General features: G+C 55.9%; 1 protein-coding gene across 3 annotated transcripts; it reads right to left on the reverse strand.

Moving 5' to 3' along the window:
* Positions 1-331: 331 nt before the first annotated feature.
* PROM2 (prominin 2) lies at positions 332-17,040 on the reverse strand. 3 transcript variants are annotated; one of them, XM_055327391.1, is made up of 24 exons: positions 16,460-16,873; positions 15,802-15,851; positions 15,188-15,390; positions 14,972-15,092; positions 14,648-14,711; positions 14,273-14,362; positions 13,780-13,979; positions 13,350-13,424; positions 12,506-12,569; positions 12,115-12,274; positions 11,689-11,841; positions 10,607-10,730; positions 10,394-10,485; positions 10,198-10,282; positions 9,335-9,481; positions 8,571-8,642; positions 7,635-7,727; positions 7,446-7,499; positions 7,043-7,123; positions 6,753-6,821; positions 5,906-5,995; positions 5,570-5,676; positions 5,141-5,215; positions 332-409 (listed from the first exon to the last, which is right to left on the reverse strand). In XM_055327391.1, exons 1-23 carry the CDS (start codon positions 16,731-16,733, stop codon positions 5,152-5,154), a joined length of 2,532 nt encoding a protein of 843 aa, XP_055183366.1. In that variant the 5' UTR covers positions 16,734-16,873; the 3' UTR covers positions 332-409; positions 5,141-5,151. The 3 variants fall into 3 exon arrangements, with proteins under 3 accessions (XP_055183366.1, XP_055183367.1, XP_055183368.1); XM_055327392.1 differs by lacking the exon at positions 332-409 and adding an exon at positions 3,206-4,927 and having other exon boundaries at positions 16,460-17,040; XM_055327393.1 differs by lacking the exons at positions 332-409; positions 14,648-14,711; positions 14,972-15,092; ... (1 more) ...; positions 15,802-15,851; positions 16,460-16,873 and adding an exon at positions 3,206-4,927 and having other exon boundaries at positions 13,780-13,971.
* Between the last annotated feature and the right edge of the window lie 1,227 nt (positions 17,041-18,267).

Genomic DNA, 18,267 nt, shown 5'->3' on the forward strand with positions numbered 1-18,267 from the left:
CTGGACCTTCCTCAATTGTTGCTCACGATCCTCTCCACTCCAGGCCCAAGTCCAAATTCCTCATCCTCTAGTGCTCCGAACCCAGCTCCATGGAGCCCCCACTCTGTATCTTTTTCCTGGGCCCTTTTTTTGGGCTCTGGCTCTGCTTGCCCCTGGCTAAGAGGGGTGGTGCAGGGAGAGAGAAGGAGAGAGAGAGAGAGAGAGAGAGAGAGAGAGAGATCCTCAATACAGTTTCCGGGTTTGGGCTCTCAGCCTACCAAGAGCCTCTGCCTGTGAGCAAGGCCCCACTGGGTGGAGGTGGGTCTGGGTCTCCCCACACAAGAGCTCAAGAAATGTATGCTGCCCCAAAACAGCCTCCTTCTGGTTGCCACAGCACTCTGGGTGTCACCATGACGCGGAGATAGCACAGCTGTGGAATTAGAAAGTCACTGTCACTTTATTTGTGTCTTCCACTGATCCTTGAAATCTCTTCTTCTGCCCGCCCTCGGGTGGTGGGATGGAAGCGTGGCAGGCCCAGGGAGCTGCTTGGTGGGTGGGGGACGCAACAGTTCTCCATCACCTCACCTCATATAACACAGTCTCATTCTGGTGGGGTGAGGCCTGTGGTTGGCAGGGCAGGGGCTGTGGCCCACAGGACCTGGAGCTGCCCAGCAACTGTGCCCTATTGTGGGAGGTTTAAAGTTACACCCCTCCCTCCTGCAGGCACTTCCATGGGTCCTCAGGGCCTGGCCACGCCCCTGACTAGCCTATTTCACAGGGGCCTCAGGTGGCCAAGGAGCCTGGACTCCACCTTCTGTCACTGTGGTCTGTTTACTCTTCAGGCAGCCTCCTGGGACCTGGCCTAAGAGCCCACACCGACCCCCTCACATGATCCCTCACCTGGGCCAGCAGTCCCTTCCTTGGCTGTAACAGCACAGCAGCCACCCTGTCTCCAGCTCTCTAGAGTATACAGGGGGAGGTGAGACGACAGTCTATGCAATTTCTCAAACAGCAGGGGCCACCGTGAAGCTCTCTGAAGCCCCCTTCCTTCTGGCCTGAAGGGTGGGCATCCCAGCCCTCTCCTTGGACTCCGCTCACCTCAAAATAACCCTCCTCCAACCTCACCACCTGACTGACTCTTGGGTATCCTCAGTGCGGTGAGGCTTCGGGCCACCTAAACTCTGCATCACTCTTGGGCAGAGGTCAGGGCTGAGGTGGGTCAGCTCTCAGCACACGCCCCACCTTCCTCCAGGGTGCTGCAGTGTTCGGGCAGCATTTGTAAGATGGGCAAATGCTCACTGTTCTAGGAGTGGCCCATCCAGGAAGAGCAAGGAAAGACTGAGCGTGGGGGGTAGGGGGGTGTGCACCACAGGGAGGAGGCTTTGATCCGGCAGCACATGGTGTGAAGGCCCATCCACCACTTCAATCCCTGGTGTTTCGGCTTGCAGAAACAAGGCACCAGGAGAGAAAAGTAGGTCCAGGCTCTGGGAGGATGGAAAAGAGGGACACTGTCCATGACGCCCCAGAGCTGGGACACAGGCTGACTCCAGATAATTCAGATATTGCCGGAAACGCCACCAACATCAGTTGATGCCTCTGAATAAGTTGTGCCCCTTCTATTCAGCTCATATCCAGTATCGTTGGGCCTTAGTTTTCTCAACCATGAATAGGTGAATAGCTTGCATCTGAGCTAATTCATGTGAAGTACTTAGCACACTTCCTGGTTGATTCTCAGAACGCCATAAATGTTACCCTTCTTTGTCCCCTCAGGTAGCCTGAGCAGCCCCTTCCCACACGGCCCTTCCTTTGCACACTGGAGCCAGCTGGAACTGCCCTGGTCAGCCAGCTGGGACCTCAGACGGCCTGGCCCACGTGGCATTTCTTTGGCGAATCTGGCACTCATGGCCCACGGGGCCTTTGCTCTGGGATGGCCAGGCTGGAGCATCTGGCATAAGTCCCAGGGCCTTCAATCTGTCATCCCTGCTGCCACAGGGACAGCAAGGACACTTGGATCAAATCTCCTTGGAGACAGGGCCTCCCTCCCACACACCCGTGGGGAATAGAAACTGGCAGCAGGCCCAGAAGGAAACCTCCAGGGCCACCAGGACCAGGGGACCTGAATCCAAAGCCTGGCTGGGCTTCAACTTGTGAGACTTTGAATCTGCCATGTAGCTTTCCAGAGCTTCATTTGCTCAACAGTGAAACAAGGATGAAAATCCCTACTGCCTTCAGGGAATGTCATGAAAACAGATGAGAATGTTACCACAAAGGGGCTTTGTTTCACACATAAAGTGGGATTAGCATTTTAGGACTCCAGCACTTTAAAACTGGGAAAATATGTAATATATTTTTCTCTGTGGCTATTTTCGTCTCTGTCACCTGCTGAGTGCCACCCCCATCCCAGTTATCAGAGCCTACAGTGATGCTCTCCAAACCAAGCTCCTTTGAACAGTGTTCAGTTGGCTGGGTGAAGGTCTCTGGATCCTAAATTCAATGAATGGCAGCCTTTCCCAAGTCACGGAGGTTGGGGGGGGTGCATATGACAGGGGGGCTGTTAATTTTGCAGAACTATTACTTCTGATTGTGGTGAACTAGGTAATTTGTCCTAAATTCCCAAACTAAAGACAACTTAAAAGCTACTCAAAATATATTTCTCTAAGTCTGATTGGGGGCATCAGAGAGCAAACAAGGCAGTAGAGAATCAATAGGGCCAAGATCTGGGAAAAGAAGGAAACCCAGACACCTGTGCCTGGAATTTGGGGCTACTTTCTCCCCGGGAGGTCCACTGATCCCAGAAGACACTTCAAAAGTGCTGAGCAGAGCTGTTAGCCTCTAGGACTAAAGAGGTAGAAACTAGACCCGTGAAGAGGAGGGGGTGCCTGGCAAATCTTTCGTGCTGTGTTGGGACCCCAAAGAGGTCTACTCCCAGAATATAAAAGAATTGGAAGTAAACCAGCACTCCAAGGGACTGCAAATCATCTCAGTCCCAAAAGTAGATTAAAATAATCCTGGTTTGCTAGATCCCAACACATGGGATCCCAAGTTACATTCCAAGCCATGTAAACATAATCCTTATGGAGGTAGATAACTTCATCCTATGCCTCAGATTATTTCTACAGGTTTTCAGATATAATGCGTGCCATTCAATCAGAAATCACCAAGTATATTGAGGAGACAAGGCAAAACCTAGAAAAACCAAGATAAACAACAGACACTAGAAACAGACTCAGAGTTTCCATATTAGGAAGTTATTAAACTGTAAAATTACCATGTGCAGTATGCTCACATATATAAAGGATAAAGTAGAGAATTTTGATAGAGAACCAGAAATTTTTTATAAATGTTTTCTTTTTCTATTTTTATCCAATCAGTTTCATTCTTGATATTCAGGGTGCCACAGTTCTCCTGCATAGGGTAGCAGATGATGAGAAACAAGCCAAAAAGGTTTGGGAAAAGCAAAAAAAAAAAAAAAAAGCAGTTGTGCTACATTCAAGGATGCCTGCATCAAAGATGCAGCATCTGAGCATTTGTTTTGTGCCAGGCTCCTGCCAAGGGCTTTCCATGCAATGTCACATTTTTCATAGCCCTAGAAGGCAGTCAGGACTATTCTCTCCAATTTAGAAATGGAGAAACTGAGGTCTAGGGAACACACAGAACATGTTCAAGGTGTCCTAGCTACCAAGCATAAAGCCAGGTTGTGCAGCCAGTTCTGCCTGTTTCGAGTATCCCACTCCCCATCTGCTGATTGCTAGGGTAAGTCTTGGATTCTCCTCTTCAAAAAAAACCTCATTAAGTACCAACTACGTATAGGGCCCTAGCCTGGGCTGGTATCAAAGATCCAAGGCCATGGCTTAGGAAGTGAGAATACTTTAATGAATCTGAGGTTTTGTCCATCTCTTTTCTTTCTTCCTCCTTTTCCCTGTTTCTGGAACTCAGCATCCAGCATGCAAAAAGGGCACAGGGATAGACTAGGCTTCATGCATAGAATAGAAGGAGTAAGGGCCACAGTTCAAAATCCAATTGTGGCCAACAGATCTGAGATCCCCTGGAAAGCTGAGTGGTGATTGTCGAAGAGATTACTTTTTGGGGAGCTGGGGGTGACCCCCCCCCGGCCCAAGTCGCAGGTCCCTTCCTAGGGAGCCAGTGCTTAGAGAGGAGCTGCAGGATGACAGCACTCTTTCCATCCCAGGGTGCAGGCAAGGGGCTCAGCCTTCAAATAGGCCTCCCTCACCCCATGGGGTGGCCAGAAATCCAGACCAGGGCCTGTGGGGGGGGTCCAGGTCCCTGGGCAGTGGAGCACTTCAGGGCCATGAGGCAGAGCCCTGGTGGACTCTTCCTGCTTGGTGGCTTTACGTGATTAGTTTGGTTGGGGAGGAGGGATCCCTGGGTACCAGCAAGGTAGTGGGATAAGGTAGAAAGGGGACAAAGCAGGGAAAGAGGTTTCCCTGGGGGGAGGACGTGAGGGCTGGGGCAGAGTGAAGCTGGGACAGGTGGGCAGGTCAGAGGACAGAAAGGGGCAGGAGCTTAGAGAGGAGTGGGAGAGGCATGGACAGGGGGTGAGCAGCTAGTGACAGAATGGGGTTGGACAGGGCCTCTGTCTCACGCATGGGTGAGGGAGCAGTTCTAATAGGTGGAGAACAGGCTCTTCCTGGTGCTAATATGTTGCACGAGGAGGATAAGGGATCAACACTTGGAAGAAGCTATTGGCTCCTGTAGCTCAACGAAAGTTAAGTGCGCTTTTGGGAATGAAAAAAGGGGTTCATGAACATCAAGGGGGTGGGAAAGAAATAGGCAAAATGGGGTCAGGTGACAAAAGTTGAAAGGCAATCCAGGCCTGATGCCAGTCTGGGCTATGAGCAAGAGCAACAGAAGTCCTCTGGTCCAGGCCAGGTCAAAGGAGGAGGAAGGAAGGCAGCCCCAGGCATCACCTTGCAGCCAGCAAATATCCCTGTTATGGATTAAGAACCCAACAGGTGAGGGGGAAGATAGGGACAGCAGGGCTCAGGCTGGATGGGCCAGATCTAACACTCAGACCCCACCAAGTCTCAGAAACTTCCTGCCCTCCTGGGCCTTAGAGACCCCAGATCCCAAACCCTTCCCTTCCCTTCCCTTCCTACTCCCCACTCCTGGCACCAAGGAATGGAGAGGTGTGGAAACTCACCTTCTTGGGTCCTATAGCTTCAGGGAGGTGACCCGGGGGATGTGGAATAGCTGAGTCTCCTCCGAGCTGGTGGAGCTGTGACATCACACGAAGAGAGTGAATGAGCCTGCAGGCACAGACCCTCAGCCCTGACACAGGTACAAGCCCAGAGCCCTGATCTTCCCACCTCAGAAGTTTTCCAGGGGTATGAAAAATTCCAAAAAGCTGTGCCTGGGTGGATGTGTTGCAGCAAGAAGGATATGGGGCGGACATATGAAAGGACTTTCTAGTCCTGGAGTTCCTCAGAGTGTGTGACTCTTCAGAGCTAGGCTAGGCGTGAGCCTCCTCTACTCTCGAGGTCTCAGGAGGGAGTGTGGCAGGGGTCAGTACCCAGCAACTAGACCCTTCCTGGACCCTTGATGTTCCCCTCAGTCCTGGCAGCCTCCTCACCTGAGGCGTTTCCAAACGGGATGAAGGTATTTGGAGGTCTTGACAGCAAAGATGATGCTGGGGATCAGAAAGAAGGTGCACCAAGCCAGGCAGAACCAGAAGGCATTCTAGAACAGAGGATGTGAGGTCAGCTCGCTGGGGCTAGGCAGAGACTTCTTCCCACCCCGAGTCCTCCCACTGACTCAGTGAGGCACAGGGAAGCATTCTCAGGCCTGAGGGGAAGGCCTGGTGCGCAGGCCTGGGGGTAGGGCTCTCGCTTCACCACAGGCCCTGCTCATGCTGCCCCTTCCTGGGGGCCTCAATGTCCATGAGCCCTTATGAGCCGGAAGCACTCACCCAGGGGTCAGTCATCATGTCACACAGGATCACACGGCCATTGTCCAGGGCTCCGGAGAGAGGCTGGCAGGTGGCAATGTGCTGAGTCACCTGCAGTGTCAACACAAGGCAGGTACATGCAGAGACACTCAGACCCACGGGTGTACACCCCATATTCAGAAAAAGAAGCTGACAGGGACAGTGATAGGTCCAGGGGCACAGGTGAGAGCCACTGCACAGCTGTACTCAGACATGTGGATGCAGAGACATAGAGATGAGGCACACTGCCACTGGCTCATTGCTCTGCTCCTGCCTTTTCCATCCCATTCACCAGCCTGTATTAAGCCCCTACTATGTGCCCAGGACGTTTTTCTAAATTCATACTCTCACTGGAGAGGCCCTACTCCCATGTTTGCATGCACACACACACACGCACTCACCGAAAACACGTGCACATACACATGCACACTCGAAGTTCAGCAGGACCACACCTGACTAGTGTGGGCACTGGATAGCTTGCAGAGGCCATGTCAGCATAGGCATTCAGGGGGAGGTGTGGTTGGAGAACTGGGCAAAGGGTCCGGCATGAGGAAGGACATGGGGGCAAGGTGTGGACAGCATGTTCTAGAGAGCCACGGCTGGCCCAGCTTGCACCCAGGCCTCAGAGAAGGGCTGTGGCAGAGGCTGAGTGAGCAGAGCCCCACCAGGAAGTAGGGGTGCAGATGTCAGATTTGGGAGTTTGGGTTCAAAGCTGAAGACCTAGGGCACCCCGAGGGGCTATAGGAGACAGAAAAGGGATGCAACAGTGTGAAGAGCCGGTGCGACGAGGAGCCTGCTTCAGGTCAGGAGGTCCTGGACTCCCACTCACCTCCTCTCTTACCCAGGCCACGTACTGGGAAAAGTAACCCATCTCCCGGATCAGGAAACACTCACTTTCCTGCAGGAAAGAGAGGAGCCCAAGGCTGACAGATGTCCCAGGAACCAGCACCCCCATCCCCCATGCTTGACACCAACAGGACAGGCCAAGCTGGATTTCCTGGGAGCCAGGGTGAGGGGACAGGGCTGGAGAAGTCTGGGTGGAAGCTCCATGTGCTTTAGCACCTGAGTCCATCTCTGACTATGTGGCAACCCTCCTGCCCTGTCCCATCTCCCACTCACATTCCTCAAGATACTGGTGGCCCAGGTAGGCAACTCTCCTTTTAGGTAAGCGACCTTGTCCAAGACACTAGAGGTTTCCATCTGAGGGAAAGGAGAGAGGCTTGATTCAGTACCCTGCTCAGTCAGGGAACAGCCATGCATTCACTCATCCATCTATCAATCCAACATGTCACACACACACACTCACCTTGGGTTGGGGGTGTTAGGACCTAAGACACAGAGGCCAAAGACAGTGGTCTTTAAGGATCTGCTATCCACCCACATTTCTTCCCACCCCCTACCCTCAACCTCCAGGGGGACTCAACAGAGTAGAAAAGACCCCAAGCTAGCAGGGCCCTTACTTCCTTTCCCCCTCTGTTGTCCACCTGCTCCACCACCCCTCCTCCCCATCCCTGGCAGCCACCTGGAGGTTTGGGGCTGAAGATGCCAGGGCCCTGACGGTGAGGTTGAGCTTAGCCTGTGGAGAAGAGAGCAGCGCTGATTAAGGGAAGGGATGCACAGAGAAGGAACATTGCTGCCCCTCCCTCCTCTTTTACCCCTCCCTGCCTCTCTTCTTCCCCAAGTTCCAGGCTCCCTGGGCCAGCACACTTACCACAAGGCTCTGCTGAGGGAGGACCTGCTCCTGATAGAGGTTTTGAAGCCTCTGGGCTTCCTCCTGAAGCTGCTGCCCCAGCATAGAACTTCCCTGAGGGGAGACAGAGATGAGAATGGCACCCTGCCAGGGACAGGCCATCCTTTGCCAACATATTCTTTACCCAACTGATCAGACATACTGAGAAGATGTGGAAAGTGCTGGGCCCAGAGGCAGAAACTCAAGGCCTCTTTAAGCTCCCTAAGCCTGATCCAGGTTTGGGGGAATGAAGTCCAAATTCTAGGCCCACCACTAACTTATTAAGTGCCTCTAAGCCAACCACACCTGAGGTCGCCTGAGCTGTGGTGGCATCTGCCAAAAATGAATACTCCCAGCTCTACCCATCATCTGGGCTTGGTGTGAAGCCAATGTCTTAAAGAACACTTTTTAAGCTCTAAATATTTATAAATGCAAAATGCTATTTTTTTCCCAGTAGAGTTTAAGCTTCTCAAGGACAATTCATATGCGGTCTAGCCCATCGTACTGTCCTCACACCTGTCCCAGCAGATTTCATGAGCAGCAAGAATTTAGAAATGCTTGCCCATATGTGGCACGTCAGACCAGTTACTTCATCTGATCTGAGGTGGAGGATAATCCACTTTACAGATGAATAAACCGAGGCCGGAAGATGCTGAATGACCTGCCATGGCCACACAGCCTATTGGAGGTAGAGCTTGAATCAGAACTGATACTGCAAAACTCTTAAGCCCACCCAGGGGGTACAGAGATTCATCACCCACTGGTTGGAACCCACAATACTCTGCCTTTGCCTTTGTGCTCCTCCCTACTCCAAACACTCCCACCCTCCTCCCTCCTCCAAACACTCCCACCCTCTTCCACTTCTGGGGCCTCTCTCTGACTCCTGCCTGCCCAGTGGGGTCACTGGTCCCTTCTCACTTGGGTCCGGGCCAGTTCTTCCAGCTCCTGGGCCAGCTTCTCCATGTTGGTATTTACCACGGGCTTCTGGATCTAGAGACAGACAGGAGAGGCCAGGAGGGAATGCACTCTGGCTCCCCCAGCCCTCAAATCCCCAGTCTATTCAGAAGTACCCCACATCAGCTAAGTCTATTGTAACACATGGGTCACAGTGGGTTTGACCTGAAACTGTGAAATATGTCTCCATTAGGATAGAAGAAAAAGACCAATGAGGCGCCCTTTGGTGTAACCCAATGAAGAGGCCACCTCCCACCAGCATGCTCCACAGCAGTGGGTTCAGGACCATGAACAGCGACACGTGCTATTGGGTTGGGAGTATGTTCATTCCTGCCCAGCCGGGATGGGACAGGCTGGACGCACATGGTGTGTGGACACTCCCGACAGGAAGAGACCCTAGAAACATGCAGAAAAGTGGAGGGAGGGACGGCTGGGTGGCTCAGTGGTTAAGCGTCTGCCTTCGGCTCAGGTCGTGATCCTGTGGTCCCAGGGTGGAATCCCACATCAGGCTCTCCACAGGGAGACTGCTTCTCCCTCTGCCTATGTCTCTGCCTCTCTTTCGGTGTCTCTTATGAATGAATGAATGAATGAATGAATGAATGAATTATTTTTTTTTAAAGTGGAGGGAATGTGGAGAGCTGTGATGAGAGAAGATACCACCCCTCAGCCCAGCTCCTCTACAAGCTCCTCTGACTGCCATGGTCTGGTCTGAGGTGTTCCATGCTCACCTGGACAAAGAAGCTGGAATAGTGGATTTTCTCGAGCCCACTGCTCTGCAGGGCTTCCAGGTCCCGGTGGGCAGCTGGGCTCAGCAGGTCCAGATTCTTCATGTCTACTTTGAGGTTCTGTAACTCCTGCTGCAGCTTGGCAGTGTACTGAGAGGGGGGCAGGGGGATAAGGTAAGGGGTCACCACAGAGCCTTCCTTCTGGATATTCAGGGCCCCCACCTTAGATACTTCCAGCTAGTCTCCCAGGAGGCCTCTGCTTCTCAGCTGTCTCCGCTCTAACCCACCCCACGAAGACCTAGCTCTCCTCTGGTACCTATCTGGCTAGTGGACAGCAACACAGACCTTCCCTGGGGACCCATTATCAAATAGCTTCGCTGGCCCACATTTATGGCTGTGCAAACTCAGCAGAGGGCCTCTGGTGAGCCCTCCCCGAGTGACTCCCAACTTCATCACTATCCTTTTCACTGTCACACCCCATCCCCAACCACCCCACTACTGACTGTAGCATCCCAACCAATGTCTGTCCTTAGTCAGTATATATACACCCCCTGGCCCTGTCACTTGCTGTCACCAGCCTTTCCTGCTACAACCTCAGCTGTGTTCAGTTCTTCCTGGAGCATAGTTGCAAGAGCTGGTCATGGCCTCCAGACACTCACCCATCCACCCACACACCCTAGAAATGCTCCTGGGTTCTTGCCCTGGGCCAGGCCCTGAGCTTTCACCTGGGGCCTCTGCCCCTGAGGTACCTCAATCACTCTTGCAGACTTCTCGGGTTCAATAATATGGTTCCACTACAGAGGCAAGGCCAGAGGAAGGGATTTCTGCAGGAGGGATCCCCACAGCCTTCCAGAAGGTTCCCTTACCTGGCTGATATTCAGGTGCTTCTCCAGGTCATAGGAGTCATTGAGCTGCAGGACACTCCAGAGTGCAGCCCCTTCCCTGCACTGCCTGGGGAGGAGTTACAGTCATTCAAGTTGAGAGAAAAGGACAGAGGGTTGGGGGTGCTGACATCACCTCAGGTCCTCCCCACAGATCCCCCAGCATCTGCTTCCTACTCACTGATAGGCCAGGAGGATACTGATATTCTTCTTTAGACCAAGAAGCTGAGACAAATTCATGGATGGAGGCAAGTTCCCTGGGGTGTCTGCAAACTAGAAATGGGGCAAAGAGAAAAGAGCCCTGAGCAGGCTGATGGCGAGGCCACCCAAGCTCCCTTAGAGCCTTGTCCCTTCCACTTCCCACTGGGCCCCAGAGCGGGGCAGGCAGGATCACCTTGTAGAGCTCCTTGCTTTCCCAGCTCTGACACACCAGCGTCTGCACGTTGCCGCCCACCAGGAAGGTGGCAAAGACAAGGAGGATGAGGGGTGCAGCGAAGAGGAAGCTGAAGCCCACACCCCTGGGGAAGGCAAAGGGACAGGGCTGAGGTGGGAGAGAGGAGGCTGGCTCCCCTGGACCACACCTGGCCCAGCATGGTCAGCAAGTCGGCCCCAGGGCAGGGCCCTTTGAAGACTCAGCCTCCTAGGGCCAGGAAGGAGAACTCAGAGCTGCTGGCTGTCCCCCTCCCCCACCTCCCACCATCATCTATCACTGGTGCCCTGGCTCCCCCCAGAAGCCCAGAGAGAGTAGCTGCATTGCTCAAAGAGACAGGATGGCCCACCTCTAAGCCTAAGGCACATGGAGGTGACTGGCTCCAGAACTCAGCCCTCAACAGAGCCACCTGGCACAGTAGGGGCCTCAACTTAGATGGGCTGAATAAGACCAGTGCTGCTGACCTATTGCAGGGCTTCTCTGTAGGAGAGGCACAGCCCCATGCTGGGGTTTGAGGCTTGGAGAATAGAACAAGGGCTAGATTTCAGCCTTCACTCGCCCCCTTGGTCAGGCACATTATGCAGTCACCAGCCTATACAACTGAATGTGGCAGCTTAGATGGCCTTAGAAGCCATCTAGTCCAGAGATGGCAAACAGATTCTATTTCTGGCGTGGCATCCTATTGGTAATGCTATCTAGATGCTGGGTTAAGAAGGATTCTGAGGCTATGTCTGGCCTAGCAGGAGAGTGCCCATTGATTACTATAATCGCCCCTAGTCTGGAAGGGTGAAGTGCTTCTTATTTGTCATTCCTGCTCTGATCCAATCCTTTTACACAGATGAGGATGTGGAGACCCAGATGGGTTGGTAATCTGCCCAGAGTCACCCAGGGAGTCAGTGCCAGAGCCAGAAGTAGAGCTTAGCCTCTTGATTCCCAGGACTTGCTTCTGTAGCCACACTGGGAGCTATATGCTCCACATATGGGCATGAGAGGAACCTGGCTGGCCCAGAGGAAGAGACCCTTTCCCTCTCCCCAGCCCATCTTACATCATGAGGAAGCGGGATCCAGCCTCGCCCTTGGCTTCTGAGCGGCTGGGGTCCTTCCTGACAGACAGCCCCCAGACGCCCAGGTTGAGGCCCAACAGGTTACAGACCACCACAAGTAGGACCGCGGAGCACAACACGCAGCCCCAAATCCACCTGCCAGAGAGAGGGTGTGGTGTCACTGAGAAGGAAGGCACCAGGATGGGCTGGCATAGGACCTAGTAGCTAGATGGAGGCCCACTGCTCTTATGGGGTCCCAAGGGCACATAGCCAAGGTGGAGACAGAAGCCCAAGAAGAAAGGGGTCTTGGCTGAAGTAGAGGCAGATGCTGAGTATAGCCGGGGGTTGATGAGGGCTCAAAATCAGGCCCAGTGTGGCTGGGAGGCTGGGCTGCCTATCCCACCCCCACCCCCATGGGTTCCTGGGCACCTGTATTTCTCGTATCTCTGCACTTCCTTCAGGTAGGGGCGACTACTCTGTTCCACTTCCTCCAGTGTCCGGCTCCAGCGAGAGGCTGCCTCCCAGCCTGGGAACTCTTCAGCCAGTGTCCTCAGGCCTTCAGGCTTCTGGGCCACCACCTTCTTCAGCTCTGCCCAAAGCAGCAGAGACTTATGGGATGGAAAAGTCACCCGGGGAGAAGATGGATGGGCAGGAGGAACATCTGGGACCCACGGAGAGGACCCGCTCTCTGACCAGGCCCAGATGGAGGACAACCTTCAGCCTCCGTCCCTACCCCCACTGCCCCACTCCTGTCTCCACAAGCCTCTTTGGTGGGGGTGGCACACTCAGCAGCCAACCTAGCCCCTGACCAGGGCCTCACCTTTGACCACATTGGCTGTCTGCAAGGCTGCCAGGAGTGGGAGGGCGTTGAAGGTGCTGTTTTCCTGCCGGAACAAAAGGGCAGGTGCCTCTTGCTTTCCACCTGCTGTCCCAGCCTGAGGGACCCTTGACATCACCAGGCTGAGAGGGAGGGCATCCGTCCTAGTGCTCCCAGATCAGGAAGTCAGGAAACGGACGTCCCTTTATTCTTTTGGTGGACGGCCTCTTCTCTGCTCCCTCAGCCCAGCCTGACTCAGCTCCTCAAAACATTGCTCCTAGAAGCCTCCCCCATTCTCCCCACCCCTCTTGCTTGCAGCAGCCTTTCAGCCATCCTGTTCTCTTCCATCCACCCTGTACATGATGCCAGGCCTAGCTCCCTGAAGTCCAGCTCCAACCAGCTCCTCCAACCTCAGCTTAGATTCCCTTCCTCCCGGAACCTGTGGCTCCAGCCACCCGGCACAGGTGACTCACCATTTCCCCAACTCTGGCACTTTCCAGGCCCTGGGTTATAGGTGCTGACTCACGCTGTACCTTCCCCCACAGCCCATCTGCACCTCTAGGGCTCAGCTTGTGTGCTTGCTCCCCTGCCACCCCAGCTCCCACCATCTTGAGGGGCCCAGCTCTGCCTTCTGAGTTCCAGGCCTGCCTCCCCCACCAGACTGCATGCACTTAAGAACCAGCATCATGAGTCTCTTAGTCCAGGGAGCCATGCAGTAGGTAAAGCCCTGACCTGACCCAAGTCTTAGGTTCAACTGGGTTCCTACCCCCCAAGGCGGAAAATGAGGTACCCTCACTTGTGAACTACCAGGTCATGGGGAAGTCAGGTGGAATGGGCAGGCACTCACCTCCTGGACCATACTGGAGAAATTGGCCTCTGGGACACCCTTCAGCCGATGCAGGACATCGTCCACAGGGGATACCTAAAATGGGGGCATTGGAGACCAGGCCTGATGACAAAGTCTATGGAGAGGCTTAAGGAGGAGCCCTGAAGGAGAATGGTAGGAAGCCTCATTGTCCTCACCTACAAAATGGGGAACACTTCTCTAGGTGGCAAGGAGAATGCAAGGAACTAACAGGCATGAAGCTCAAAGCACAGCATGGCACATGGCCCAAAAGAGCTCTGGCTCCAGTGCCAGGATGGCTATCATTAACCCTTGGTGTGCAGAGAAGGGAGGAGCTGCTCGAGGAAAGGGATCAGGAGTCTGCCTCAGGAAACGTCCGGGGACTCCCGGGGCAGCAGGCAGAGCAACACCCTTCACTTGGACAGGCAGTCACCTGGCTGAAGTCAGCTCCCAGCTCCAGGGCCTGGGCTTGGCTCCGGGCCTCCGTGCAGCCCTGACAGCTGGGCTCCTGCAGCAGGGTGAGGAGGCGCTCCCGGTGCTCGTAGACAGCTGGCTCCAGGTCCTGTTGGCCCTTCCTCAGCTCCACCAAGGTGGTGTTCAGGGCTTGCAGGTGATCCATAGAGACCTGCAGGGCTGAGAGACCCCCTTCTGGACCGAGGTGTCTCCATGGTTCCCAGGAGACCTCACAGGCCTTGAGGGAGATAGAACACCTCCCCCTCCTGGCAACCAAAGGGATGTGGGTCATTAATCCCGGTAGTTATAATGGAAACTGCCCCAGGGCATGTTAAATCAGGTTGAGGATCCTGGGATAAAGCCACCAGGAAGTCATGGGAGGGGCTTGCTGCAGTGGCATAAGAAATCCAGGGCTGAGTGAGGGTAGGGCCTGCCACCAAGAGATGCCCACCCAGGACAGCAGTCCCACTCACCCTGTCCCAGGCTGCTCACTGAGGCCAGCACTTCATACATGGTGCTCTTGAGCTGGGTATGGATCGTGCTCCCAATGCTCATGCCGACACCTGGAGAGCACAGGATATTCTGCAGGGCTGGCAACCAGGAGCCTAGGGGCTCTCTTCACCCATCCATCCAGCCTCCCTGGGCCCCGCACTGGGCTCTGCAGGGTAGGTGCTGGCTTCTTGGTCCTCAGCACAGCACTTCTGTGCTCCCCAGCCGGGCCCAATCCCTGCCTCTGCGAAGGTGTGCCCAGGTGGAGCCCAGGATGAGGGGAAGAGAGGGCTGCCCAAGGTAGGCCTGAGCAGGGGACCCAGGGGCTGCCCAGCATGTCAGCCAGCTATAACTCTCACCATCCAGTTCCTCCAAGACTCGCTTCTGGGGAAGGGAGAACTGCTCTGCCACGGCCTGCAGCTCCTAGGCAAACACAGGGTCATGAGGCTGCTCTCCCCTTGTCACCTGACAGCCCCCCTCTTGTCCCTTCCCCAGGTCTCCCGGGATGCCGTCCTGAAGATGCCGACCGTGCATTTATGTGTTACAGCAACTCTCCAGCAGGGGGCAGTCAGGTGTTGAAAGGGAAACCCTTCTAATTTGCAGGCCCCACACTATTCAGTTCTACCTGAGGCTGGTGCTCATGCAGACTCCGGGGGGTGTGTGAGGGGTTACTCCATACTTACCTGGGGGACATTGGAGACCAGGCCCTGGAGGCTGAGCAGAATCTCAGGCACAGCTTCAACACTGTGGCCCATCTGCTCATGCGTGTGCTGGTTGGTGACAAAGGCACAGACCACACCAATCCTGCAGACGTGGGGGAGGAGGCAGGGGCTTGCTGGATGCCCACAGGCACCGCCGGCCTCAGCCCACACCTCCCGCCCGACCCGAGGGCCCCTCACAGTAGCAGGAGGGTGGTCAGCAGCAGGAAGGCCATGAGGGTGCCTCGCTCACAGGCCATGGCCTTGTGCTCCGTCTTCACTCGGCCCCCACAGCGCCGGTGGCAGCGGCAGCAACAGAAACACAGTCCGGCAATCGGCACCACCAGCAGGTAGAGGCCGGCAATCACAGCGCACACCACGTAGCCCGCCTCATAACGCACCACCTGGGCAAGGCAGCGGGACTGAGGGGCTGTCCTGACCCTCAGGCCGCAGCTGCTTCCTGCCTGACGCCACAGGGAAACCCGAAGGGGAGGGCATGCACAAACAGTGGGCACTTTGCACACATCTCCTTGAACCCATGCAAGGGGTATGGTGTCCTTGTTATTTATCATCTTGTAAATGAGGAGACTGAGGTCCAGGTTTGCCCACCCACCACTGGTTAGTGGCAGGGCTTCGGCCTGAAATTAGTGTGCCATTGTCAGTGTACATGGCAGGGAGGAAGGGATGCCCGAGACCCCACCCTGCGGCCTCCCAGCAATGTGGGCCATGGGTTGAGCTGAGGAGGCCTTTCTACTTCTGTCCCTCATGCTCATCCCTGAGCTCCCTCCGCCCATCACCGGCCCCCAAGGGCTCACCTCATCCACCTTCACAGAGGACGGCTCATTCAGCAAAGTCTTTACCAACTCTGAGGAAAGAGTCAAGCTGGTGGGGGTTGAGGACAGCACCTGCCCTGCCCCTGTGTCTACCCCCACTGCCAGGAGAGAAGGTGGGCTCTCTGGAAGGGCTCCTCCCACTACCATGGCACCCTAGGACAAGCCCTGTGCCATCATGCCCAGGCTTCCTGCTGCCACGGCAGGGAGTGGCTGAGAGGAGGCCTGGCGGACCCTTCCTCGGCGGCCCTACAGCTAAGCTCTGCAGTGGAGAAGCCACCAGCCTGGTTAAAAGCTGAAAAGGGGACTGGCCTAGCAGCCCTTTCCTTCAAGAGGCAGGGGACAGGCTGAGAGGGACAGGGCTGTAGCCCCTGCTGGTCCTCCCAACCCCTAGTACCACCAGACCCAGAGAAAATCCTAGCCAGGTCTGGGAGAACTTCTAATGTAAGTTCTTCCACTTGAGGGCAGAGAAACTGAGGCTCAGGGAGGAAAAGGGGCTTGCCCAAGGTCACGCAGGAAGGTCTCCAGGTGATGCCCTTGGGCCTGGGGGGCTCCTGGGAAGGAAGCCGGGTGGGGAAGGCGAGCCCGGCGCTGCAGGGGGACCCGCTAGCTCCCAGGCCCACCAAGGGAGGGGCGCACTCACCTGCGGGGAAGGGGTTGAGCTGCACCGCGGAGAGGAAGCGACGCACGGTGCCGTACAGGGGGCTCAGGGGCCCCGGCGGGCGGACGCGAGGGGCCAGCCGGTGGACCCCGGCCGCCGGGGCGAACGCCAGGCGCTCTGCGCCGCCGAGGGACCCGCAGTCCGCGGCCCCCGGCCCCGGCGGGCCCAGCCCCAGCCCCAGCCCCAGCCCCAGCCCCAGCCCCAGCCCCAGCCCCAGCCCCAGCAGGGGCGCCAGGAGGCCGGGCGCGCGCGCCATGGGGGCCGCGGGGCCGCGGGGCAGGCAGGACGCGCTCAGGCGGCGGTCGGTGCGGACGGAGCGCGGGGCAGGCGGTGCATCCTTCGCCAGCCCGCGTCCGGGGCTCTCAAAACCGGCCCGACGGGTTTGGGCTCCCGAGCCGCCTGGGCGCCCGCCCGCAGCGCTGGAAGGGCAGGGGCGGAGGCCTGAGGTGGGGGCGAGGGGCAGGGCCTGGCCGGGACCGCCCTCGGCGGCCGGCGGCCGGGGTGGGAGCGGGGCGCCCTCTCCCTCCGCACCCCAGAGCCCCCCGGAGGGCCGCCTGGGAGCCGGCTCGGGGAGACACCTCAGCTGCTCTGGGTTGTTTAGGGTGGCCCGATTTCAAATGTTGTCTTCCATACCCAGACCCAACAGCCCAATCTGAGGCTGGGAAAACAGGCACCCAGCGAAGCCAGGGCCCAAGGGGTGGCGAGAACGGCACCGACCCAGGAACCCAGGAACCGGGCTCCTCCCCAGCTTCCTCTGGGGCCTGCTCTGTCTCCTCGGGTCGGGCCTGCGCCCACCGCCACACCAATCTGGAGCCGAGAGGCCACCAGGCTTCGCCCAGAGTGGCTCTCAGCGGCGCCCCTGGGACAGGCACATCCTTGGGGAGGGTGAACCCCGGCAAAGGTGTGCCCTTTGGCCCAGCAATGCCCCATCCAGTCATCAGCTGAAAGAGCTAATCAAGCAGAGGGCCAGAGATGTGTCTGCACACGTCTCTGCTTTGTAAATGGCTGTGTGCCCGGCACCCAGAGGGTGCCTGTGGCTGAGCAGGTTGTGGGGAAATATTGCTAAATGGTTGGGGGATGTTTCTGGCAACATTATTCACGATAGGGAAACTATCCTGACGGCCACCACCACCAAGAAAATGGTGAAACGAGCATCTCAGAGGACACGCAGGAAAATCAATAAAGAAAATGATGTTGAAACGGCTCTTTTGACCTGAAAGATAGTCACAATGCTTTAAGAAGTGCAAACAGCTGCTTACGACACAGCACGTGGACTGAAGGTATAAAACACTGTCTCCGGTAGGATCGTGGCCGTTTTTAATTCTTTCCTGCTCATCTGTACTTCCTATTTTCTGTGCAATAAACATGTTTTACTCATGTTCACAGAAGTAGTAGAAGTTTATGAGTTTCCGTGGCAGCCCCATTCTCCAATGGGAGCCCTGGAGGGAGGGGCTAGGTCTGTGACCTGCCCCCCCCCCCAAGCTATGTTCCTGGTTGGCAGGGGTGAGGGAGGGGCATAGGGATTCAGGGCTGCTCATGGGGGATGGGGTGAGCAGGGAAAGAAGTAACCTAAATTTGAGTCAGGGCTGAGCCTGCAGCAGAATCCACACCCCTCCTCTGGCTGTCCTCAGTTTCCTCTGAGCCAGGACAAGAGTACAGTCAGAGAAGAAATAGTCCAGTTAATAACGGGGTGCAGACAGGAAACGGAACCTCATCAAAGGGTGACTCAGAGATGAGGATCAGGGCTGCAAGGCAGAATGGGCTGGGGGCACTGGCTCCTTGGGTCCAGG

This window comes from Nyctereutes procyonoides, unplaced genomic scaffold (assembly GCF_905146905.1).
Source record: "Nyctereutes procyonoides isolate TBG_1078 unplaced genomic scaffold, NYPRO_anot_genome, whole genome shotgun sequence".
In the NCBI taxonomy this organism is placed as follows: Eukaryota; Metazoa; Chordata; class Mammalia; order Carnivora; family Canidae; genus Nyctereutes; species Nyctereutes procyonoides.